The 24,087-nt window shown below is 48.6% G+C and overlaps 2 protein-coding genes across 7 annotated transcripts in view; one reads left to right on the top strand and one right to left on the bottom strand.

Annotated features, from left to right (window-relative positions):
* Window positions 1-3,833, top strand: part of R3hcc1l (R3H domain and coiled-coil containing 1 like) — a 96,687-nt gene extending 92,854 nt beyond the window's left edge. For all 4 annotated transcript variants that reach the window (XM_074078570.1, XM_074078567.1, XM_074078569.1 and 1 more), the window contains one exon: window positions 3,065-3,833. In XM_074078570.1, coding sequence (XP_073934671.1) covers window positions 3,065-3,132 — 68 coding nt within the window. In that variant the 3' untranslated portion in view covers window positions 3,133-3,833. The remainder of the gene's footprint in view (window positions 1-3,064) is intronic.
* Window positions 3,834-6,533: 2,700 nt separating this feature from the next.
* Loxl4 (lysyl oxidase like 4) lies at window positions 6,534-23,598 on the bottom strand. 3 transcript variants are annotated; one of them, XM_020184775.2, is made up of 15 exons: window positions 23,486-23,598; window positions 19,904-20,203; window positions 19,167-19,345; window positions 18,301-18,506; window positions 16,951-16,989; window positions 16,585-16,804; window positions 15,882-16,068; window positions 15,555-15,709; window positions 14,734-14,901; window positions 13,527-13,689; window positions 11,372-11,615; window positions 10,166-10,281; window positions 9,400-9,536; window positions 8,927-9,038; window positions 6,534-7,160 (listed from the first exon to the last, which is right to left on the bottom strand). In XM_020184775.2, the coding sequence occupies exons 2-15, from the start codon at window positions 20,184-20,186 to the stop codon at window positions 7,090-7,092; spliced, it is 2,280 nt and encodes a 759-aa protein (XP_020040364.2). In that variant the 5' UTR covers window positions 20,187-20,203; window positions 23,486-23,598; the 3' UTR covers window positions 6,534-7,089. The 3 variants fall into 3 exon arrangements, 2 of the variants coding, with proteins under 2 accessions (XP_020040364.2, XP_073934667.1); XM_074078566.1 differs by having other exon boundaries at window positions 15,882-16,065; XR_012449665.1 differs by lacking the exon at window positions 9,400-9,536.
* Window positions 23,599-24,087: the final 489 nt, after the last annotated feature.

Below are 24,087 nucleotides of genomic sequence, written 5' to 3'. Positions count from 1 at the left end.
ATTTGAAAGTCTTAATTTGCAGTCCTTCTCTTTCTTTTTTAAATGTGACTCTAAACTGGCCCCTTTTTGGTCCTCAACACTGTCCATTCCCTCAGCAAGAAGTGGTAGCTCAGTGCACAGTGATTTCAGTCAACTAATTTAACACAGTTACTTCTGTCAGTTTGTGTATTGTTCTGGGAAATGAGGGTCTGCAGAGCCAGTTTATGTGAATGTTTTAGATGAAGCATTTCTTGCTGATCTTTTCTTGTTCCTTAGCTCCTTGCCCTTACAGCTGCTGTTGGGCTTTCTCTTTGCTCTGTCTCTTTTTATTTTATTATCAGAGGTAAAGTTAATAGAGCTATTTCTCATATAGTTTATCAGCTATTACCTGCTTTCTTTTCTCTTTAATAAAGGAACAACATGTTTCTTTCTGTCCATACATATATTTTCACATGCTATTCCTTTCGTTTTTAGATATTTTCAGATGTGAAAATAGTGATAAGTATGCTGCTTAAAAATAAAGACCTGGGACTGGAGGCATGGCTCAAGTGGCGAGTGCCTGCTAAGCTAAAGCATTAGGCCTTGAGTTCAAATCCTCCAGTACTGCCAAAATAAAAAATAAATTTAAAAAAAATTTTTTTTATGATAGTACAATTTCAGCCAGGTCTCCAGCCCCCCTATATTTCTTACGCCTTATGTTTTTACCTTGTCTTTGTGATTTTTTCATTCACAAAGAGAAAACTCTTACTAGTTTTTCCATGGTTTGCCATCAGAATTTTTTCTTTTACCTGTGTTTGGTAATACAGAGCTACTTTTTCTTTTTATTAGAAAGCATTAGCACAAGATATGTTTAAAAATTCTGAACTTTTCAAATTTTAGAAAGATAATATAGTATAATATATGTTTCAAAACACCAAAATCAAACACATTAACATTATTTCTTCAGGAAAGTCTATGACCGTTCACATTAGATGGGATATACAAAGATAAGAAATAGCCTTGAACATTTCAGGTTAGATTTGCCACCATCAATGGGCTCAAACTTTAAAATAAAATAAAAATTTTGTTTTTAGAACTGTTTTAATTTTTGCAGTTGTAGATTATGGGCCAGTTCATGGATATCTTTTCTTATGACTTCCCATATTACCATTCTGATCTGTTTCCTACCTTTCTGAAAATCTTAATTTTCTGATTTCTTTACTGTTCCTTGAAATCTAGAACCAGTTTCTGATTGATTTCATATGAGGATGCCCTTGCCTTTAGATTTCCTCCTAAATTCATCAAGTCTTTTTTTTTTTTGGCAGTACTGGAGTTTGAACTCAGAGCTTCTGGCTTGCTAGGCACTATCACTTGAGCCATTCCACCTGGTTATTTTGAGATAGGATCTCATTTTACTTCTGGGTCAGCCTAGACCATGACCCTCCTATTTTGTGTTCCCCTGCATAATTGGGATGATGGGTGTACACCGTTGCACTCAGTTATTGGTTGAGATGGGGTCTTCAGAACTTTTTTGCCTGGACTGGTCTTAAACTGTAATCTTCCTGATCTCTGCCTCCTGAGTAGCTAGGATTACAGGTGTGTGCCATGCGCCCAGCTGGCTTCTCCATGTGTTTCAGAATCAAAAAACTATACTTCCTTCCTAAGAAATACTGGCATCCTGTGAACAAGTCAGTTACCCTTGGCACTGTCTCCTAGAGAATCTCAGCCCAATTTAAGCTTGCTTATAGCTGAGTATTAACTAGCCTTCAGTTTGTAATTTGCTGATCCCTATTTTTTACCTCTTTTAACTTTGCTGCTATATTCAAATAATGCCACAAGATGGTGCCCAAATAGCAAGAAATTTCTCATTCTCACATTTCCAAGTGCCAGTCAGTTTCCTGACCAGCTTCCTTGCCCTTAAAAGTATAGTCAAATATAGTTTAGGAATTTTGTAAAGGATTCTGCTGATTTGGAAAGGTATGTTGAAATAATAAGTGTTAACTCTAAACTCACCTTGATTTTTTGTGATTCATCTGTTCACAACCTGCAGAGTCTTTATTGACATTATCAATCTGGAATAATAGCCCTGGAAATCAAGAGGCATTTAGGCTAATCACTTGCATTTTATGGTATAAAGATAAATGGCTATTAAATTAGGACTGGTATTATGGCTCCTAACAGTATTTGGGCCACCCAACCACGTATGTTATGTTTGAGAGTGGGGCAGAGTACAGAGTCTTGCTATCTTACCCAGGCTGGTCTCAAACTCCTGGGCTCAAGTGATCCTCCCATGTCAGTCTGGTACTACAGGTGCATACCACTGCTTCCAGATTATATTTTGTCAGATCTTAGTAGAAAAGTTAGATGAAAACCAAGTTTCTGTATTAAAAATTGCAGGTGGATTACCCAGATTGATTTTTTGTTGTTGTTGTTTTTAGGAATAGTTCTTGTTTTTCTTCTATTATATGTGATCCTTTTTTCATACTGGCATTGCATATTCCAGAAGATTTCTGGCTCCAGAAGTGCTCTACAAAATACTGAAATTTGGTTTGCCTCTGAAATAGTTTTTCAATAAAGTTGTAGTAGGGAAATATAAGTGGAGCCCGGTGGCTGCTATTTCCATTTGAGCAACATGGTAGAAGAAGAATATTAGAGCATATTCTTGATCCCTGTTGAAATATTTTTAAAGACTAATATGAGGAATAATGAGCAGTTACTTTGAAGCATTGAACACATTTGAAAAAAAGACTAGAAAATCTGGGTCCTGAGGTTCTCACTTACTCCATATACTTTAAATTTGTGTTAGCCTCAGATCTTATTATTATTACATAAAAGATATAGTGGGTCTGGGGTGTGTGCCTCAGTTAGTAGAGTGCATTTGATTCCCAGCACTCCTGCCCCCCACTAAAAACAAAACAAAAAAATAACTAGTGAAATTACTAGTGTCATTTCTGCTTACACAGCATATGGAAAGTTAAAGCTATTAACCCCTAGAATCAAGTAAAAGGTGACTAGCAAATCTGTTTCCAGATTATAGTTTGTCTTGTAATTTGGTTTAAGGGAAAGTCACTTTAAAACCATGATTAACACTGTGCTTTATTTACAGAGAGAAAACGGTTGGAAGCCAAGCAACGAGAAGACATCTGGGAAGGCAGAGACCAATCTGCAGTTTGAACATCACTCAGAGAGGGATAATTCCATGAAGTCGAAAGTGTTTCTATAGTCTTCAGATAAGAGGATCCTTCCAGAGCTGGGTACATGCAGATGTGCATGTTAGAGAAAAAGCAATCAAAGAAAGACTGACAGGGTATAGAGAGAAGATAGACTCCTATCCTCACTCCTAAATGCAGTTCTTTGGCATTGCCCTACTGTGGTGGATATAAATGGAGCCATCAGCTGAAAAGAAACATGGAAGACGTGGTGTCCAAGAGTCCTCTGGAAGTGGTCATGTTAATGTGGGTCACACTTCCCAAGAGGTCTGAAGCAAATGCAGAACAGAACAGAGGATTCAAACCCACAGTAATGGGAGATTTAGGCAAAGTATTCCTCACAAAGCTGAGAACAGCACTACTGGGGGCAAGGGAAGGGGGCAAGTAGGGAGAGCTAGAACAAAAAGAAGACTGTCTGGTATACTTTGCACACACAGAATCTACACTGCCAGTTCCAGCACTCCAAAGTTGGTGAACTGCAGCAGATGTGGGTATTTGGACTCCCAAGTTTGTAATGAGCTCAGTGCCTGGGGTTACTCCAACTGCACAGCAGCCAGGGGACTGCAACTTCATTCCTCATAGTAAGCCCGGGGAGCTACGTACCAGTTCCAATTTAAGCAGCGATATGTTGTAAGATGGAGACATTAAAGACCATTTTATGACATATATCATTTTGGTATTTATCACTTTTGTCTTTCTCACAAAGAAACAGGAGAGTACTTTCTTCTCTTCATGCCAGTAATGTTATGCATGCTTTAAATTGGATCTGTTGCTTTTATTGGACCCCAGTAAGTAGAGTCCAATGAGCTGACCGTATCTCTACCCCAAGGCATATTCTAAAAGTGACTATCCTGGGATTGGTATGTGGTAGCTCCTTTCACCTTCTTGAACTCCTTGTGCAGAACCCTCAACTTTCCCATCTCTGTCAACTCTGACATCCTGCAGAAAACATCTGGCACACAGCATGTTCTTGGTATAATATTCTCAGTCTGTGCCAGGGGTACTTGGCAAGCAGCACCACCCCATCCATTACAATGACGAGCAGCCAGGATGAAATAAACACCTCTAGGCAATGAGAGATTTCCCAAAGGATAGGGATAAGCTTTATCCATCTCATATCTGCGTTCCTGGTGTTTTTGGAAAGTAGTTCCATGCTGAAGAGATGGTAGTATAGGCCATAAGGAGCTGAAGTTTCAGGAAGTGATGTCTCATTGTGCTGTTAACTAGGGCAAAAGCCGCTTTTTTTTTTTTTAAACTTAATGTCCATGACAATGATGGATTATTAGCCTTGTCTAGAACATGGTTGATTGGGGCTCTGTTCAAACACTCCTAAAATGACACTAGCTTTGGGTTTTAGTCCTGACCTAGATGTCTCTGCTGCTATTCCAGTCTCAGGGCCCATTCATAGTTCTCAGCATTATTTTCTTAATTTTGGTCAGTTCTCCCTATGTCCCTTGTTCATGTTCAGTGCTTCTATGCCAAGTTTGGGTGGTGGTTGTGGTAAATAAATTGCTCTCCTGCCACTTAGTCTTTGACTTATAGCTATAAGACTTGTGCTCCTTGTCTTCATGGAATAGACTTCTCTAAGATAAGCAGGTCTGTTTGAACAGCACAGCTGCTTTAAAAGAAAATTATGTTAGATATTTGGGAACTCTGCTTTGCATGTATGTTTCAGGTATGTCAAACATCCAAATCCCAGGATTAGCTCGAATTTTTAGTAGAGAGGTACATTTCCCATGAATTCTCATTTGCTCTTCATAGAATGAGTCTTTGTAGAATAGAGGTAGGTTAGCTTCTGCAAAGTAAACAGATTCCTAGCACTTCAGTTTCTCTGTGACCTAAGTATGCCAAGATGAAAGTCTACTGAGGTTTTGGGCTCTGTCTGGAATTTGGCAGTTGGTATTCTGTTAACATTCCTCATCTAGTTATAAGTCATGCCAGCCACCAGTCTTCCCATGTCCTTCCCTTTCAACTCAGAGGTATAACAGTACAACCCTTGTAAAGCTTTTTCCAGGAATTCGAACTGGCTGCATCTATCAAACATGTGATGTGGGCAGCAAGACTAAAACCAGGGCCAGTGACTGTCTACCTGGCCTGCTTTTTCTGGCCTCTTGGAAACTAGATCCAGCAAGAAGCTGAGGGTAACCTCCCTGCCCAAATCTAGTCATCAGTCACCACACTCTCCCCCGCTAGCTGCACATTCTTTCACAGACCATTAGCTGCATGTGTGAGTATAATGTTGTTACTGTTTGGGAGATGTTTGCTAGATCCAACAGGAAATCAGTTCTTCCCTTGTTTACCTAAACTGTGGTGCCAAATAGGCTCCCTCTACCTAATGAAGGAGATGAGGGAGTGGAGAAGAGAGAAAGTGAAAGAGAGGAAGGAATTATTATTCACAGAGGGGATCCCAGAACATTTCCCTTCTGACTTCCTGTGGATGGAGTAGCACATGTGATATGGGGAAGAGAGTACTGTCAAATCTGCTACCAGTCATTTTGGTTTTGTAGCCTCTATAATAAAAGTTTACAGTCCTTGGGCCTTCTCATTTTCACCTTTCACCTTGTAATCTTTCTGACCTGTATTTCAGCACTGAGACTGGGGACGATAACTGAGAAGCAGACAGTAGAGAATCATACTGGTTGGGGCTGTCATAAGTAGTCTTTGTACACCCCGCATCTTTATCCCCAGCTCAGTTAGAGGAAAAAGGGTAGAGTTAGTGTGTTGGAAACTACTTAATCACAGCTGGTCTTGTCTTTGTAGCAGTTCATAATGAGCAACCTTTATTGGCATTAGGGTGTCAGATCTATAAGGACTATCTATTTAAGTGTGTGTCAGTGGAGAAAAGGTTAAGAAGACCTTGGGACATTACACCACCTGAGCAGGAGTGTAATGCAGCCGTATTAAGCAGGAATAGTGGCCTTTCCCAGGTTCAGCCCTTAATTAAAAGTTCCTTCTGATTTCTCTATAGTCTGTCATACTTTACCAAACCTGTCTATGTGTTCCTATGAGAGTGGCTTCTTTGACCTATGTTTTTTCCATTGTAAAAATTTATTCATGGCAAAGCTGACTTAGTTAAGACTTGAAATTTAGGTCAATCCTGAGATACATCCTGAGAGAGACTGGATTGCCTACCAGGTATCTGATACATTTTTTCCCCTTGGCAGAGGCCCTGACAGACTGGGTCTGTATGACCTTAGCAGCCTTTCTGCTTGACCTTCTCTTGCTGCTCTGTAGGAAGGCCCTATCTGGCCACTTCTATGAAACTTGCCTCTTTTCAAGCCTCAGGAACTGGGCGTGTTGACCCATCAGAAAATAATGGGATGCCTGAGGCCTGAATTTGCAAAGAAACACGCAGGATGCAGTAGGTAATGATAAAGACACTAAGGAACAAACTTTGCAGAGGATGAGGAGGGGTGAATTCTGAATGAGGACAGATAGGAACTGCATTCACCAATTTCTCTGCCAGTTGTGACTTTGAGAACAGTTATGTTGCATTGAGCTCTTAGCAGAGAACTAAGTCCACTTCCTGTGTACACTGGTTCTCTGTCTTCTGCTCCTCCAAGACATTTGCAAAGCACCACTTAGATAGGGAACTGGTCCCAGTCCATCCCTAAGGAACTGGGAGCTCCTGAAGCAAGAACTCTGTGGCAAGTCTCCTTATGGAAGAGGAACTTAGCTGACCAAAGCCTGGAGGCCATATTCTGTAGGCCACAGGTGCTCTGGGGATAGGCCCAGAGCCATCCTAATGGAGCAGTACCATCCTGGCTTGATGATCTTGCCATCAAAAGGCTTCCTGAGCAGGTTCTTGGTGCCCCTTGGCACTGGCCCCTTTTCCTCTGAGTCAGGGCTCTGTGAAGGGCATGGCTCCAATAAGTTGAGGTATCTGGTGTGTGAGCAGAGCTGGGAATATGCAGGGATGACTTCAAATGAGGTTGTTCCTGAGTCGCTGTTCCTGCTCCAGGGAGAGCTCTGTATTGGCTCGATAGGAATCTCCTATAGGCCAAAGAAAAATAGGTAAGTAGTCATCCTTACCCCAGGCCCTCTCCTTCCCTGATGACTTTACACAGATCCATTCTGCTCAATTTGTCCCTTCCCTCAGGTCAGTCCTAGGCACAGACATTAGTCATTCTCTAAATTAGTGGAAAGGGCTATGCTGGTTCTCCCTTGCTCCCTCCCCAGATTCATTCTGTACCCTTTGCTCTCTCTGTGCCCTGGGGCACTGACCCCTGGTATTGCACCACCCCATCTGCCTTGTTCTCAGCTTTCCATTTGGTAGATCAACAACAGTGGGAGGTTAGAAAGTAGAAAAAGAGGTCAGGCATTTCTTGTCCTGCTCTGGCTGTAGCTTTCACCTGGCTCTAGAACACATTCTCCCCTTCAAGCCTAGAAGTGATAAAGTTTTCTACTTGTTCTTCCCCAGGTGCCTCAACATCTTTGATTTCCTTAGTCCTATGCACACCTTGATAAATGGTCCTTTTGTTCTGTAACTTCACATTCATCCCAGTGTGTGCCCTCTGTTTTCTGCAAAGACTGTGATAATGTCTGTAACCATTGGCAAAGGCACGTGCAGATTGTATTGTTTTTCCTTCATCACTGCCCTGAATCCCTTGCAGTCTGAAAGTGAGTCTGGGGATATAGCTCAGTGGTAGAGTGCTTGCATTGTATGTGCAAGGCCTTTAGGTTTGATCCCCAGTGCTACAGAAGAAAGGGGAGAAAGGAAATGGGAAGGATAAGTGATCTTTTTGTTTCATTGACTAAAATTTGTTGGTAGTTCCTAGAAGTTCACATGATAAAAGTCCATTGTCTTAGAACTGCCATAACCCTTTCTGAAAAGCACTTTGGTAAGTTGGATGTTCACAGCCCTGTTTTTCAAAAGAGAAAACAAAAGGGATTTCTTCACTGCCCTCAACTAGAAGATGTTGGGATTGGATTTGGAACCCAGTGAAGACATTGAAGTCAAATTCGATGCTCTTTCTCCTACTCCTTTTGTCTTCTGCCCCGTTTGAAAACCCTGCTCAAATATCACTTCCTATGTAAAACTTTATGTCTCCCATGTTGCTTTCTTTGTTTGCTCCACATTTAGTTCATACCTGTTTGGGATACTCACTAGATAAGGGTTATCTATTTGTGTATCTGCACACCCTACTTGACACTGAGCTCCTGTATCTTTTGGTGCCTGGTACGGTGTTCTTACAGGCCTTATTACATGTTGACTGAAGGAACAAACTCTGCCTCATCCGACAAATACAATGTGGATGCACACACCTCTTAGGAAATACAGGAATTGTTCAATTTTAAGATGGAGGGACTCTACAGAAATCTCCTTACTCTGCCCTTTATTGCTGCTTCCTTTTCTAATTCTACCAGCCCTGTTCTCCTTGCTCCCCATCTTGGAAACAGTAATCACAGCTAGAGGTAGTGACACAGATCAAGGGGAATTTGTACTTTTACCTGTGAGGCAGCCAGCTTAGGATGGAGGCAACTCAGAAAATCACGGGAAATGGGGTGGGGAGGGGGGAGAGAGTAATGGACTAGAAAAATCCATGGCTTGAGGTGACAAAAGATTCTAAGACATATGGAAACTAAGTTTACAGTCAAACAGCCTTAAAGGCAGGGATACAAAAGTAGTTACTGGGTGAGGCTTATGGTCTGATCAATTTTAGAAATCTGCCTGAGAAGATGTCAAAGGAAATTCATTTCCATCCCATTAAAGTCTCCCACCTCCCTAAGCCCACACAGGCTGTGTGGCTTCAAGTTACCTGTGTGGCAGTTGTGCAGCCAGACCCTCTGCCCGTCATACTTGCAGCGACAGCGCATCATGTTGTTGGAGAAGTCCGACTCTGCCACCTCATTTGTGGGGTTCACTACTACCTGGAGTTAGAGGGGGACAACAGAAAATGGGTGATTTGATTTCTGGGTCAGTTGACATGTAAGCTCTCATCTTGTAGTGTTTTACGAAGTGTTTCTTTCTATTCTTTGCTTCATTAACCCTTACAGCCACCCTAGGAAGTAGGCATTAATGTCCCCATTTTACAGATGGAGTCAGAACTTCCCAATATCCACTGACTCAGGAATCACACTAGGGCCTTGGGATCTCTGTTGGACAACTCTAAGCATAAGGTGATACTCATATTGGAGACTACGTGGGAAACTGTCTCCATCTGACCTCAGGTAAGGGTTTGTAATTCCTGGAGAAGACAGGGCTCCCATGGCTAGTTCCAAGCATCCTTACCTGGAAGATATAGTCCCCAGGGCCCACATCTGTGATATCCACCCACTGGCAATCAATGTCATGCCGATAGGTATCCCAGCAGCCTACAGTCACTCCCTGTTCCCCGAAGTTGGCACATGCATAGCGCCGTTGCAGTCCTGTAAGGGGAAGCTAGTTACTGAGGCACCAAATAGGCAATTGTGCATATACTTTAACATAAGATCTTCACACCAGCTTTGCCAGCTCAGCACATTAAGGCCCAGTTCATAGATTTGGGACCTGAGGTTCTGTTAAATGACTATCAGAATTCCTGCTATGAATCCATTATTATTTTAAACCATGTCTGTGGGTGTTCTAGTAAAACTTCCTGTTGGCCTAAGAAATACGGCTGGGATACTCTAGCCCTGCTGTGCTAATTTGTCCATGTATTCATCCAGCCCTCTAAAGGTCCAGGGTTTACCATGGGATTTCTCAGGGATAGGGACTGTGGGTAGGCAAGTAGAAATCAGACATCCTTGACCTCAGAGAGCTTAGTGGATGGCAACTGTTATCCAAGCCAGAAAGTGTTAAGTCTTTTAAGAAGTGGTACAAAGTCTGTTGGAAATTCAGAGGCGATAGAGACTTCCACCTAAGATTTCAGAAGGTAAGAAGTTTTGGGATTGCCTTGAGTTTTGTTGTCCAGGTGCCTGGGGCTGTTGAACAGGGCAGAGGGAAGCCTGACCCCAAAGGCACAAAGGAATACAACATGAGGATATAACAAGAGGGTATCTGATAGGAAACCATGTACCTGTGGGGCAGTTTGTGTCTTCTAGACAGAAGCTGGCCTTGTGCCCCTCTGCCACCTTGGAGCCATTGATTGTGAGCAGATCATAGTGGGTGAAGACCTCAATGCTGTGGTAATGCCTGCAGAAGAGGCAGAGTTGTCAGCCCCATAGCAACAGAAAAAGCCCTCAATGGAGGGATTGGCAGGGAAGATTGAGGCACCAGGCCCCTTCATTACCCAGGGAGGAAAGTTATAATAGCAGGGCAGTGCCCTTCTCCCTCCAAAACCCAAGATTAGTGTGGCCCACAGCTTACTTTGCTGGCACCTCTGCCAGGCAGCAAGGCACAGCTGTCCCCAGTCACCTAGTCTTAACCCAGGTAGGAGAGGTAAAATCATCCTGGCTGCAGGGCCCAAGGCAGAGGTGGAGGGAAGGGACACTGGCCCAGGGAACAACCTAGGATTGGAGCAGCTGGGGAGGGAGCTTTCTGTGCTCCTTGTCAGCCTGGGACCAAATTGCTATCATATTTTTCAATCCAGTGATAATGACAACTCTTCATGCTACAGAAAAAGGTGCTCATTATTTCAGGTAAGGCCAAGTCCCAAAATCACTGTCCAGTCCTCTCAGCTTTCTCTACCCATGATTGTGTATTGAAGAGGAAAAAAAATAATCCATTTTCCTTGCCCCTCTCCTTCCTGCCTTTGTCACCAGCATTGTCTCCTTCTGTCTGGTCTGGAAGCTCCTGATAGGAAAGAATGCTCATTTGTCTCCTTTCTAGCACCAGTCTGTTCCTACCGTTCTTTGGGGGCGTTGCCTTATGTTGCTGCAGGAACCAGCAAACTTTATCTGCAGACTCAGCATCCTATTTTGGTCATCCATGTTTCTGGGAGTCCCCACTTTACCTGGCTCCTGAAGACAAGGCTTAGGGCCCAAAGCAGAAAGATTATATAACACCATGCTAGCAGAGACCAACTGCTGGCAATGACTTCTCTCAGGAATGTTGCTGTGGGAAACAGGCCCCATGAGCACTGTCCACCCAGGTACATCCAAGGAAGGTGACAGATGGGCAGGTGGATGCTACAGGGCTCCTGCCCCTTCCAGACAAGGCCAGTTAGGAGGAACACATTTAAAGTGCATGCCTCTTCCAGGGAAGTGTGCCCAAGGCCATTTGGTCCCTGAGCTCTGATTTTTGTCCCTAACCCTCTAGAGCCAAGGTATTGGCAGGCACTAACCTGTGGCACTGGTGCCAAATCCAGCTGTGGCGTCCAGTCTTGGGACGGAAGTCAGCTCTGCCCAGGTTGTAGATCTGTGAGGAGAAGCGCAACAGACGCCGGTGTCCATAGGGCCAGTCCATGTGGTCGGCGGATTCAGAGAGGCATTTCTCCTCATGGGCACAGTACAGCAGGCTGAGTGGGCGGTCCTCCAGGTAGGCTGTCTCCTGTACCAGCTGGGCATTCATCACTAGGTCTGGAGCACCTGCGATGGAGAAGGTGGGGCAAGAGGCAAGTGTAGAAAGGCAGTGGTCTTGTTCTCCAGCCTAACCTGAGCACAGACTTGCCCCAGACTGTGCTCTCTGTTGTGCCTTATTTTTGTCATCTGCAAGATGGAGATAGTATTAGTGATATTAATGTGATAGTGTCTGTAATGTGCTTAGATTGATATCTGTACACACAGTAAACAGGTAAAGGATGTAAGCTATTTCTTTTATAAAATGCTTTTCAACCTATAAAGTGGCTTTCTGTAGGTTAGTGCATAAAATCTTCTCAAGATCTGCTGATACCTCACTTAGTTACTTTAGCCAAGTCCCTGTCTCCCTGGGCCTCAGTCCTTCAGTGCTCAGGGATGGGGTGGAGTAGGGTGGGAGGGCAGGAAGGGAGCGTAGGAAGAGTTCATCTCCAAGTGAGCCTACTCTTCAACTCTGCTGTTCCATCCTGATTGCTACCAGAAGTGTTCCCTGTGCATTTCTCTAGGAGGCGTCCTAGATTTCTGGTGCTTCTCTGCATGTAAAAGTTCACCTACTGGTACCTGGGTCTTGCTAGATGGCTCAGCCGCTTTCCTCTTCTATTACTGGGGCTCTTAATCTCTGAAGCCACATGCCTGTACCTTTGCTGTCCCTCAGGTGTCAGTACAGAAATACAGAGCTCCAGAGCTATTGGCTCTTTTTCAAAAGGGGAAAATGGCCCTTTCTCAGTGCTTGTTCTTGCCAAAACAGAGGGCCGCAGTTGAGGCCTTTGGGCCAAAAACCTTCGGTGAGCTTAATGAGGGTGGTGGAAACACTGGCTTGCTTCAATGGCTGGGCTTGGAAGGTGCTTTGCTACATGATAGCTGTACTGTCAATAAATATGCCCTTGAAATTCCTGTGGCTTATTTTGGGGAAAGCCAGGATATGCCCATTGACAAGCCCTAGAGTACCTGGGGACGGGGTGAGGGGCGGGGAGGGTGGCGGGGGGAGCTGTTCAGAGAAAATGAGAAGAGCATAAAGGAAAGAAAGGAGAGTCAGGAGAGATAGGGATGGCGGCTGAGGCTCGGGTCAGCCATCTGCCCAGCTGTTGGGCAGCATCTTATTGCACTCAAGAAGAGAGCTGCCACTGAAGGCAGAGAAGGGTCCAAGGTTTTCAGGAAGAGGAGTTGAGTGGAAAGCAAACCCCTAGTATGCTGAGGGGGCCACACTGATACCCCATCATTCTGCAAGAGAGGGTGTGATGGGTAGACCCTGTGCTCTCTCCAGCATGCATCGCACAGAGAGGAAGCCTAAAGCATCCTGACAGAGGTTAAGAATGATCTGGGAAGAAGGTCAAGTGGCTACTGGGGTTGGTGCCAGCCTATATCAGTGTTAGAACTGGATATAGTCATCTTGGCCCAGGCCTCATTGGGCAATCGCAACAGGTGCTGCTGCCCTGAGATCTGAGTCTGTGGGAAACCCATGCTACAAAGTGGTCTCATCCTCAGCCTTCTGGGAAATCCCATAGCTCAGAAAGAGAACACACAAGCCTTAGGCCCCAGCATACCTCACATTTACATATCCTCTGCAGTGGCTTCCAAGCTACTTTTCTTGCAAATGACAATATATTTTATTTATGTACTTACAAAGTTCCAAGAAAAAACAGTACCCTTACTAAATGTAATACACTATCATGTTTTGATTGTGTCACTCTTTAAAAGCTATTGGTCATACCCCCAAATTGAAAAACCCTGCCATATCTCCTTGTACATTCGCATTTTCTCAGTTTTCATTCTCACAATAATTCCATCAGGTGGGCAGAGCAGGCTTTGCATCCTGATGATACACGGTTTGGCTACACACAGCTGGGGAATGGTTGAGCTGGCACTTCCACTCCCAACCCTGCCACAGCCTGTCCATGCCTGTGACCCTCTCCCATTACTCACTGTTCATGCAGGCTACTCCAGCTGAAAAGCGCCCAGTACCGTGGGAGCAGTGCACAGGTCCGTGCCTCTGACACTGCTGCAGGGCCAGCTCTGTGCCTGAGCAGCGCACCCCACTCATCACAACTTCTCTGGCCTCCGGTGTCCCCTGCCAGTACCAGGTGTCCTAAGAAGACAGCCAGCATCACCCAGTCAGAGCCAGAGGTGCCTGGGGAGCCATCTCTGCTGTCCATCTGAGGCTTAGACTCCGTCATCCATCCCTACCAGGCTGTGTCCAGCCTCGGCCTAGGATGAGAACCTCTACCCCTTGGGTAGATGTGACGTTGGACCATGTGACATTGGACCCCTCTGACATTAGAAGATTATTCCACATATTGAGGCAAAACCCCACTGCCTGTGGCTTCCATCTGGCTCTGCTCCCACCCCTTTCCCAGAAGGCCCTCTGCCGTTTGAGGAGGATGGACCTGTGTGTCTCCCCCATGCAGGTGCAGTATATTCCTATCTTTCAGCTGCCTCTCATACAGCCCCTCAGCACAGAGCCCAGTTCTGGTGAGGTCTGCTGTCCATTGCCTGACAAGCCAGAGTGGGTGCAGGTGTGGCACTTTCTCCACTGCAGCCATGCACATCTTTTGAATCTATCCACTTAATATCCCTATGTTGTTCCTGGCCTGGTCCAACCCAGTCTCATTTCTCACCTCGGCCCTACAGTAACCTGAGTGTGCTTCCTGCATTCAGGTTAGTCTCCACTCTTGTTTTCCAAACACCAATGGAAGAAAACTTTTAAAAATCTGAAGTTATCTTGTTCCTGCCTTCTTTCCAACCCTCGAATTTCATGCCACTTTGCAGCCCTTGGCCCCTGATTTCTTTAACTGAATCCAGTGTTCTCAGGCTGCAGGCCTTTGCACCGGCTGCTCTTTCTCCTCCCCCACCTCATCTGGCAGACTTCTATTCATCTTTCGTACAGATTCAGCTGTATGCCTGATTATGTAATCATTTTACTGAGAGCCTCAGTTACTCAGCATATGCTCAAGGCGGGACCTTGTCTCGTCCACCACAGCATCGCTTGCACCCAGCATAATGTCAGCCCAAAGTTTCACTCAATAATTAATTGCTGAGTAGACAATGAAGGGTCAAGCAGCTCTAGCCTCAAAAGTTTTGGTCCGCTCAGTCCAGGACACTGAAATAGAAAAAGAGAAAGACAGGGACCTACCTTGATGGCAAAGTTGGCAAAACCCAGGCCGAGTTGTCGGCAGGCCACCATGGCTTCCGTGAGTCCCCAGTGGTCACTGCACACGGTCCCCCAGTGTAGAACCCCGTTCACCTCCACCTGTACTTCCACCACACCCTCCTCAGGGCTACGCCCACCAGCCAAGCGCACCTGCAGTGGTTAGAGGAATGCGAGGAGGTGGGGAGAACCCAGGACTGTGAGCCTGGAGACCTGCCAGGTCAGTTCAGTGTGACCCTAACCAGACACTCCCCCTTTCTGGGCTTGTTTTCTCTGTAAAGTGAGGACAGTTACTAGATAGTCCCTAGTGTCCCTAGAGAAATCTAACTCAAGGGTCTTTGCTCTGGAACTTGCCCTCCTCTTACTTAAGGTCCCACCATTAAGGATGACTCGCAACTTGCAAAGGGCTTTCAGGTCTGTCACCTCACTCCCAATGGCCCCATGAGAGAGCTAGCCCCACTTTACAGGAGCTCCATAACTTGCCCACAGCTCCTCCAACCCTGAACCTGAGCATCCCACATGGCCTCCAGTGCACCTGCTGCCTGTTGCTCTGGTCCCAGGCACCTTCCTCAGCTATACAAGGACCCTGGGACTATGTGGTAAGTATGTTCATCCCTCTGACATCTCTGCGGCTGCAGGCGAAGCAGGCAACCAAAAGGAGAGGACACTTGAGGCTGGCTCCAAGGGAGGTGGACTGTTCAGGCAGAAGCACTTGATGCCTCTCCTGAGCCCCTCCTCCTGGCTCAAGATGGATGTCTAGGGGGCTTCCCAGGGTCTCCTCAGGACATGCTCAGACTTGAACTCACCTGATTCTGGAAGCCCATGTCAGGAATATTGCATCTGACAGCAGCATCATTCCCATGTTGACAACCATTCTGGGACCCCTCCAGGGCGAGACAGTCACTGAGGATCCGTTCATACCCCCTGCAGCGCACCTCACTCAGGTGAATGGGCCCTAGCCCTGTAGGGGGAGAGTGAGATGTTTGAGACTCCATCTCTTTAGCCCACACCTGTGGCTTCCCTCCTCAGAGGGGAAGAACTTTCTGTCTTGGGTCTCGGAACCCCAGAGCCACCAAGAGAGGTGCTAGCAGCACATCCAGGCCCTCCAGCCCTACCACAGACCTCTTATTCACCTTGGCCCAGCTGGGCCCCAAAAAGGGCCTCCCGTGCAGAGCCAAAGCCAAGCTGACGACATACAACGCTGGCGGAGATGAGGTTCCATCCGTGGTCACAGACTGTGCCCCACTGGCGGTTCACGAGCACTTCCACACGGCCCTCGCCCACCTGGGCGCCAGAGCGCAGGCGCACCTTTAGTTCCTGCTGTGGGAGGAGAAAAACTGCTTCACAAAGGGCAATCAGAGGGCCTGAACCCCCACAGAGGACCCCAGGGCAAAGCCTCCAAGTTCTATGGGCCACAGCCAAGGCCCAGGCAGGCATTCCAGTCCCACTTCTGACTTCCTGTAACTATCACCTTAAATAAGCCAGTTTTGTCAACCTCCACTTCTTCAATGATGCTAGTGTGTGTGTAAAGCCTCACTAGCACTTGCTCACCTACTTTTTATAACAAAAGGCCAGGCTTAGGTTCAATACTTTCGGCCTCAATGGGCTGCAGCTACAATTTAATTACTGTTTTTACGGTTACCTTCTATTCATGGCAAGTGATGTCTACTTTCCATTTATGGTAGGGTTACAAATGATCCCTTTTAAATTAATTCCAAGGCTCTACCATTCTGTCAGTTGGCCTCCTTTCCCAGTCTGGGTCTCCTCTCCTCACTGGGCAGGATCTTGCTGAGGGGAGCTATGCCTTGGTCAGGTACAGGGCCCCTTGAGGCTCACCTCTGACCGGGACGCCTTTCGCTGGGGCTTCGTCTTCAGTGGGTGAAAGTTAGGCCCTGGCACACAGCTGACCACAGCGTGCATGCCACCTGGGCAGGCCGGCTGCAGTTTGCCCCGTCCTGGAGCCACCTGTACCTGGCAGTTGGCTAGGTGGGGTTCTGTCCCCAGACAGTTGACTCGGTAGATCCAGAAGGAATTCTTACTGGCCAGGCTGTTCAGCCTGGAAGACAAAGGAAACTGAGGGTCGAGGAGGGCTTAAGTAGAGAAGGAGGAGGCCAAGGGGAAGGAAAGGTGGGGAGGGAGGCAGTCCCTCACAGCCCCTCACCACAGCTCTTTGCCTCCTCCCTTGCAGGCACCATTCCTCACCTAGATTTGGGATCCTTCATCTTCAAATTCCAGACTTTCCTGTGGTAGGAGAAAGATGGAGAGTGGAGGGGGGTGCAGGAGTTCTAACGCCTGCCACCATAGCTCCTCACAGCCACCCTCACATTTGTACAGGTGTGCATAGTCTGTGAACTTGTTAAAAAATCCTATGTCAATGTTGGGCTTCCCACTAGCCTGGATAGGATGGTCACCTCACAAATAATGATGACCCCATTTTACCTTGCTTGTCAGCAAGGTCCCTAAAGTGCCATCACTTTAGGATGCTGGGACAAGCAGTTCATGCCTGCCCTCTCCCCAGCCCAGATGAAGGGAGTCTTAAGGGAGTGTCCTGAAAGAAGGAACTAGGGAAAGGTCCTCTGGGGACAGGTGGAAGTTGAGAGCCTGGCTGGGGGTTGGGGGCTGCCACTCAGAGACACCCAGGCTGTAATCAGGGCTGCCTTCCTCATGCGTGAGGGGTCAGTCAGCAGGGCCCAATGTACAATTACCAGGGAGTGGGGAGCCAGGGGCCCATGTCCCCATCATCCCCAAGGATGCAACCATGTGGCTTGCCTACTACGCTTTTTCTTCAGGACCAGAGTTGCCTAAGCCAGAGACCCAGGACAGAGCAACAAGGGACTCAACTGCTTCAATGAAGCATGACAAACTTACAGGGGAGGGCAATGACTTGGAGGTACTTTAGGAGAGCCCTCCCTCCAGGAGAAACACACTTCTTACTGTCAAAGAAGAGACTGGGACCGTGACTAGGCTGGTCATTTACTGAGCTGATGCAATCTGCTGTGACAGTTCTGCCACGTTTCTGTCTTCTCTCTCCAAATGCACCCCACCCCACGCCTTGCTTACATGCAACCCCATCGCAGTCTGGCTCGGATCAGAGTTGAGGAAAATCCCTGGAGCAGAGCTGAGATCATTCACAGGGAGTGGATAGTTGAGGCCCAGATGTCTACCCAAGGCCCCACAGCTAGTTACTGGTAGAACTGAGCCCAGCATGCATTTTTTCAGGGTCTTCAGCAAAATCTATCTTTTTAATCAGGGACCCGAAAGTTTGCATGCCATTGTTTTCATTTGGCACCACAGCCAATTTTTTCTTCATGATTGACAAGTACAAAGCTTATTTTCTGACCACTTCTAGGTATTTTTCAGAATCTCGAAGCCCATCCTTGTTCACTGGTTTAAGGCCCAGTCCTTAATAGGTGATGCATATCCCGTCACAGAGATCCCTGTCCTGCCAATCAGTTCTCCTCAACCCTCACAAAACCCTGCAAAATACTCTCTGTCACACACACACACACACACACACACAGAGCCATGGGTCCCCAGTCCCACCCTCCTTACCTGTAGTAATGGCTGTTGGCAGGCACTTGGCTGGGGAATCCCAGCATCCCGCACACCACTCTGCTGTTGTTCATGGTCCAGCCTTGGTCACATACCTGCCGCCAGTGACCCTCATACCGCACCTCCACAGCCCCCTCAGTCACTGGGCTGTGCCGCTTGGTGCTGGCAAGGATGGGCTTGAGGCGTACCTCGTCCAGCCGCTGGCCCTGCAGTACAGAGTTATCGTGGGCCTTCTGTGGGGCCACTGCAGGTCTTCATTTTGTTAAAGTGGAGAGCACAAAGCAGGTCTGTGCCCTCCCTAAGATCAGGACAGATCCCTTGGAATTTGGGAGGCTTCTGTTGGGCATGGAGGGGCCTTCATGCCGCCCTGGGGAGAGCTGATATGGGACCACCAGCAGGACTCTTTCATCCACAAGACCCACCACCCTATCCTTGGGGTGATTTAGACCGGTATGGAGCAACCCCTCTGTGGCTCACTGTGTTCAGTGGGCCAGGGCCAGCTGTCCTTAGCAGAGGCCACCTTGCAACAGAGGGTGGGAGCCAGGGCCCTGCCCTGCCAACTCCTGTTGTTTGGCTTGCGCTGTTTTTAGCTCAGGGTTGTTTGCGCTGGTAAGAGGCAGCAATTGTGGCTAGGCCTTGTGGGTGAAGCGGCTCCCTCACCCAGCTTCTGCCTCCATCATGGAGTGCAGCATCTTTCATTCCCAGCAGGCCCTGCCTCCAACCCTCTGGCCTGTCCGCATCGAACTGATGCCCTCTGTCTGTGCACCTGCTCCAGGCTTAATCCGGTTCTACCCTGTCCCTTCTCTCTCATCCAGGTTTGTCATCTGGCTCTCTGGCTCTAATCCAACCCTCAGCAGCCTCCTCACCTGGGGCCCTAGAGCATTGGAGACTTTCTCAGAGAGGTAGCCACTCTGGCGCTGGGGGTGGCACACCACCCCAACATCTTCTGAGTGACTGCAGTCACTGACACCCCAGCCGTTAGATCCACACTGGTCCAGGGTGCTTTCAGTACCCACACAGCGCACATTGTCCAGCCAGATGGGTCCTGTGGGGGAGGGGAAGGTGAACTGGAAGATGGGCACAGAGTGGCAGCTGCAGCTCTGTTCTTGGATGGGACCCCATAGTTATCAAGTCTCTATCTCCAACACTAAGTAGAAAGTGTGTGTGGTGGGGAGGGGAGCTGGTTCTCCTTTTGGTGTCAGGCAAGTTCACAGAACCTGTTTCTGGAAAATGACTAGACCTCTGTTCACCCATCCATCCATCCATCCATCCATCCATTGGTCTGGCTGTCCACCCATCCATTCATTCGTCAGTGTTTGCTAAGGACCCACTATGTGACACCATTGCTATGTTCTTAGAATTATGAACTTAGAATTTAGTGATGATGATGGTGGAGGCCTCATTACAGAGAGAGTGGGAGAACTGGAGCAGGGACTGTCTGCAGATGGAGCACACAGGAGATGCCTCGTGGAAGCCATTTGAGCTGGGCATTAAAGGGTGGGTGGGCATCTGAAGCCTTCTATTGGAGCCTCAGTGAGCTTAGTCCCCAAGAGAAGCCAGCTACCATCTCGCTGCTGTCCTTCAGGCCAGTGCCATCACTCACCCTCCCCTTGGCCATACTTGGCACTGTGGGCCCAGGTCAAGGCAGACTGAAAGCCCAGTTGGCGGCAGGCCACTGTGGCCTCCTGGAGAGCGAAGTCATCATCACACACAGTGCCCCACTGGCCCTGGTGCAGCACCTCCAGGCGGCCCTCCTCTGGTTTGCTTCCTGGGCCCACCAGCCGGAGCTTCTTGGTGCCCAGTGACTGTAGTCTGCTGGGAGGGACATGGCCTAGCAGCAACAGCAGCAGGAACAGGGAGAGGGTAGCTGATGGGGACCACATCATGGTGACTTCACAGGCACCTGGGGAAGGAGTGAATAATTATTACTACCTCTGTCCCCGACCTCAGGCCTCCTCAGCAATGTGTTTGAAGGTAGAGGAGGGGTGTACTCTCCAAGTCAAGTACTGAGAGAGTCTCTGGGGTGTCCTGAGGTTAGGAACAATCAGTTATTGCTCTCTCCTACCTTCTGATGCTCCCAGAAAAAGGTGTAAAATGCCACCTTTCCCCACAGAGGGCATATGGAATGCTGAGGCAGAAAGGGTTATTAGAGGCAGTCAAGACCTCTCCTATTCATTTGCTGTGTAGCTTGGCCAAGTCTCTTAAACTCTCTAGGGCCTAATTTCTTATTTCCAAGGTAAGTTATGGCCAAATACTGTCTAATGTCTCCTCCAGCTTGCATAGCCTCTGCTACCCCTTCAGCCATAGCTGAATGATTCGAGCATTGAAGCAACAATACTTTTGGAGGATTTATCTTGGTCCGGTTATTAGGCCAGATGCTGGAACAGAGAAATGAAGGCATCAAATGTGACACACAGAGAAGAGGAATCAGGGAAGGCCTTGTCAGATGACTAAGAGTTCTCCTGGGTGGGAAACAGGGCATTCCAAGTAGGGAGGACAGGAGGGGTAAAAGAAGGAAGAGGGAAGATTGTTCAAGAGCAAGGAAACCCTTCTCTTACCCCCATACTGCGGTGTTGGTGGCTTGGAGGGGAAGGAGATGGAGGGGCAGGTGGGCTCAGATGATTGAGGACCCTGAGCACTTGAAGGGAGTTTGCTTTTTATCTTGTAGGAAGTGGGGCGGCCATGAGGGGTTTAGGCCACATCAAAGGGTGGCCCTGGCACTGGGCTTAAGTACACACTGGGGAGTTGGACTGCCTGGGTTCAAATTCTACCTCCCCCATTTAGTCTAGGTAATTTGTGGCCTCAGTGTCTCCTTCTATAAAATGGGGGCAACAGTAGCACCTACTGCATAGGACTGCTGTGATGCTTAGTGAATGACCGACCACATGCTAAGCCCTCAGAAGAGCAGGCTCTCCACTGCAGTGAGCTGTTATTTACAGATGTGGTGTAACATCTGCTCTCACCCCCTTTCTGTACAAAGAAGAAAACGGAGGCAGTGTCCCATCTCAACTTTAGGTCTCTTTTCTGCAGCATTCTGTAGGTTTGCTCCCGTCCCCGTTACCCACACTACTGAGGTCAGAACCCCTCCGTGCACTCCCCGAGGCTGGCTGCCCCCTTCTCACTCTCACAGCCACAGTCTCTTCCCACTTATTCCTCCTGTGCCTCCTTTCCAGACTTTAACACTGCTTTCTTGCTGTCACCCCACACACACACTTAGCAACCCAGGGGGCTCCCAACTTGGTGTCACCATCAGCAGAGTGCTCTCCACTGCTTCTCTTTCCACACCTGAGCCACACCAAAGTCACTGCAGGAGGAATGGTCCTCAGATGACGGAGGGCTTGGGAAGGATTGTGCTCAGGGCCTTTCACTGTTAGGACCAGTGGTCACATTGGGCCTGGGCTGAAAGAGGACCTTACTCTTCCCACCACCTCAGGATGGAGTTTTCCTCTCCCTGAGTCTCACTCCCCTGTAAAATTGAGGGGAGGGGTGGTCCTAGGGGGTGACACACTCTCGTGGTTCCCAGGGTGGACTGGGCAGGCCTGCTGTTTGGCTAGTGGCTGAAGTCCCCCCAGCACAGAGGAGGGCTATTAGAGTCCCTGGACAGTTCCATGCTAGCAGGTTCTCTGCTTGGGGCTGGGATGGGCTTCTGTTAGAGGACCCTAGGCTCTGAGCCAGGGTAGCCTCCTTCCATGCAAGCTGCCAGGAGGCAAGCTGGCAGCAGCAGAGGACATCAGATGCAGGGACAGCCCTTCCTCTCAGCCTTCCCACCCACAGAGGGCCCCTGTAGCTTTTGCTCACTCCAAATTAATCTTCTCACCATTTCCCAAACATACCTTCATCTCCCACCTCCATGCCTTTGCTCTCACTTCTCCTTCTACTTGGAGTGTACTTTCCCTCTATCTCAGATTGTTAAACTCCTACACATCCTTCAACACCCAGCTCAAATGCTACTCCCTGCAGTAAGCTCTCCCAGTCTCTTGCCTTCCTAGCACTTTACTTGCTTCATGAGTTCACAATGATCTCCCCATATCTGAGCACAGGATGAGGACTGGGCTGAGAATTAGCCCTAAGAGACAGAGGCAGCCTCAGAGGTTGCTTTTTATCTAAGCAAAGGAGGAGACAGGGAAGAAGGAACAGGAAGGAGAAGAGAGGGGGAGAAGGGAGGTGATGATAATAATAGGATATATTTAGAAATATTTATTGAATACTCATCTCTACTTTACAGATGAGAAGATCAGGAGAGAAGTGAAGAATCTTGCCTAGCCAGGATTCCAGCAGGCAGCCTGGCTACAGGCTGGGCTTTCAAAACCACACAGTGATGGATGTTGGAAGAGAAGGGGAGAGAGGAAAGAAAGGAGAAAGAGTGAGTGAAATTGTACCCTGTTGTTGGTTGATTTACCACCCAGGCTGTGGCACGAGGACACAGGGGTGGGTGCTAGCACTGAGTGCCACCAAGTGACAGATTCAGGACCTTCCCATCTTGAGGAAGAGAGGCACCTGCTCCAGGTGCTGCCAGGGGCTCTGGTTCCTGGCCTAGTGGGGAGTACGGGGGAGGCAAATGCCCAAGGGAATGCAAGAGAGAGCATGAGGGGATATCTTCAGGACACCAGCTTTGGGATCACTTGCAGCCCCTTCTCTGTAGCTCAGTGGGGTGGGGCTTCCCCTCTGGGCCCTGTCCCCTCCCTAAGAGCGCTGACTCTGGGCCTGGAGCAGTGCCAGCAAATGGGCTCTGAGTTCCACATGTGGGAGCTAGGGAAGGCTGGGTCCTCTGCCTCCTTCCTTAACGCTCTGGATTGGTTAGCTGGAAAGCCCAGCTCTATTCTGGCTCCTAGTCCCCCAAGTCACAGGAGTGATATCCGAAGCCACCTTGCCCCATCCCTGTCCCCTTCCTGGGCGAGTTACACATGGCATGACCACAAACCCGACACGCAGGCACCCTGGGGGCCAGGGCGCACCACCCACACGGGCCTTGGGCCAACCTTCCCAAGTTGGTCACTTGTCCAGTTGGAAGAGGGTTGTGAGCCACTCGGGGGCCAGGCCGACTGTCCAGGGGACCCCCAGTCCTGCCAGTCCCCAGCCTCCAGGAATCCCCAGAAGCCTGCAGACCCTAAAGAGACAGAAGGACCGACAGAAGACAGCAAGAGGCAGAACCCAGGGCCAGGGGCCGGGCCAGGCGGCAGCTCACCAGCTGGATCGCCGACGGTCGGGGCTGGGCCGGGCGCCGCGGCGGAGCAGCGCTAACGGACCTCCCCCGGCGCCCTGGGGGCCTTTTATCCGCGGCTGCCGGCCCGGGCCCAGCCCGCCTCGGGGAGGCCGCAGGCTCCGCCCCGGGAGCGCCGAGCGCGGACGCCCCGCCCCGCCCGCCCTTCGCCAGGCGCGCGGCTCGGGACCCGCCAGGCCGGGAAGTCCCCAGCCGGGGAGTGCGGGCTCCAGGGCCGCCGTTCCCTGGGGAGCGCGGCGGCGTGGGCGGCTGCCGCAGGGGACCGACGGAGTCCCTCTTTGGTCGCAGTTTTCTCCTCTGCCAAGTGGGTGATCGTGCCCATCCTGAAGAGTCCCCTTAGACCCCAGCACAGTGCCCTTCACGTCTCAGGTCCCGAGCCCATGAGCTGGTTATGCAGGTCAATGCAGACGCCCCTTAAATTCTCCGATAACCCTCTCTCTCCTCTCCATGCCCTGGTCCCCGAAATTTATGGAATGCTCCCTGGGAGTGAAGCTTTGTTCCTCCCATTGTGCAGTTGGGAACACTGAGCCCCAGGAGACACGACTAGTTCCCCTCAGGTCACAGTA

Source organism: Castor canadensis, chromosome 7, assembly GCF_047511655.1.
Source record: "Castor canadensis chromosome 7, mCasCan1.hap1v2, whole genome shotgun sequence".
Lineage (NCBI taxonomy): Eukaryota > Metazoa > Chordata > Mammalia > Rodentia > Castoridae > Castor > Castor canadensis.
The sequence above is the reverse complement of the archived record's forward strand: the minus strand, read 5'-3'. Positions and strand labels throughout refer to the sequence as shown.

Excerpts from the sequence above, each read along its gene's own strand:
- Loxl4 (XM_020184775.2), bottom strand. The coding sequence starts at position 20,186 with ATGATGTGGTCCCCATCAGCTACCCTCTCCCTGTTCCTGCTGCTGTTG. Across the intron at positions 18,507-19,166 it reads CCAATGCTCTAGGGCCCCAG|GGCCAGCGGCTGGACGAGGT; the intron begins GTGAGGAGGCTG and ends TCTGTACTGCAG. Across the intron at positions 13,690-14,733 it reads TTGCCAACTTTGCCATCAAG|GACACCTGGTACTGGCAGGG; the intron begins GTAGGTCCCTGT and ends CTGTCTTCTTAG.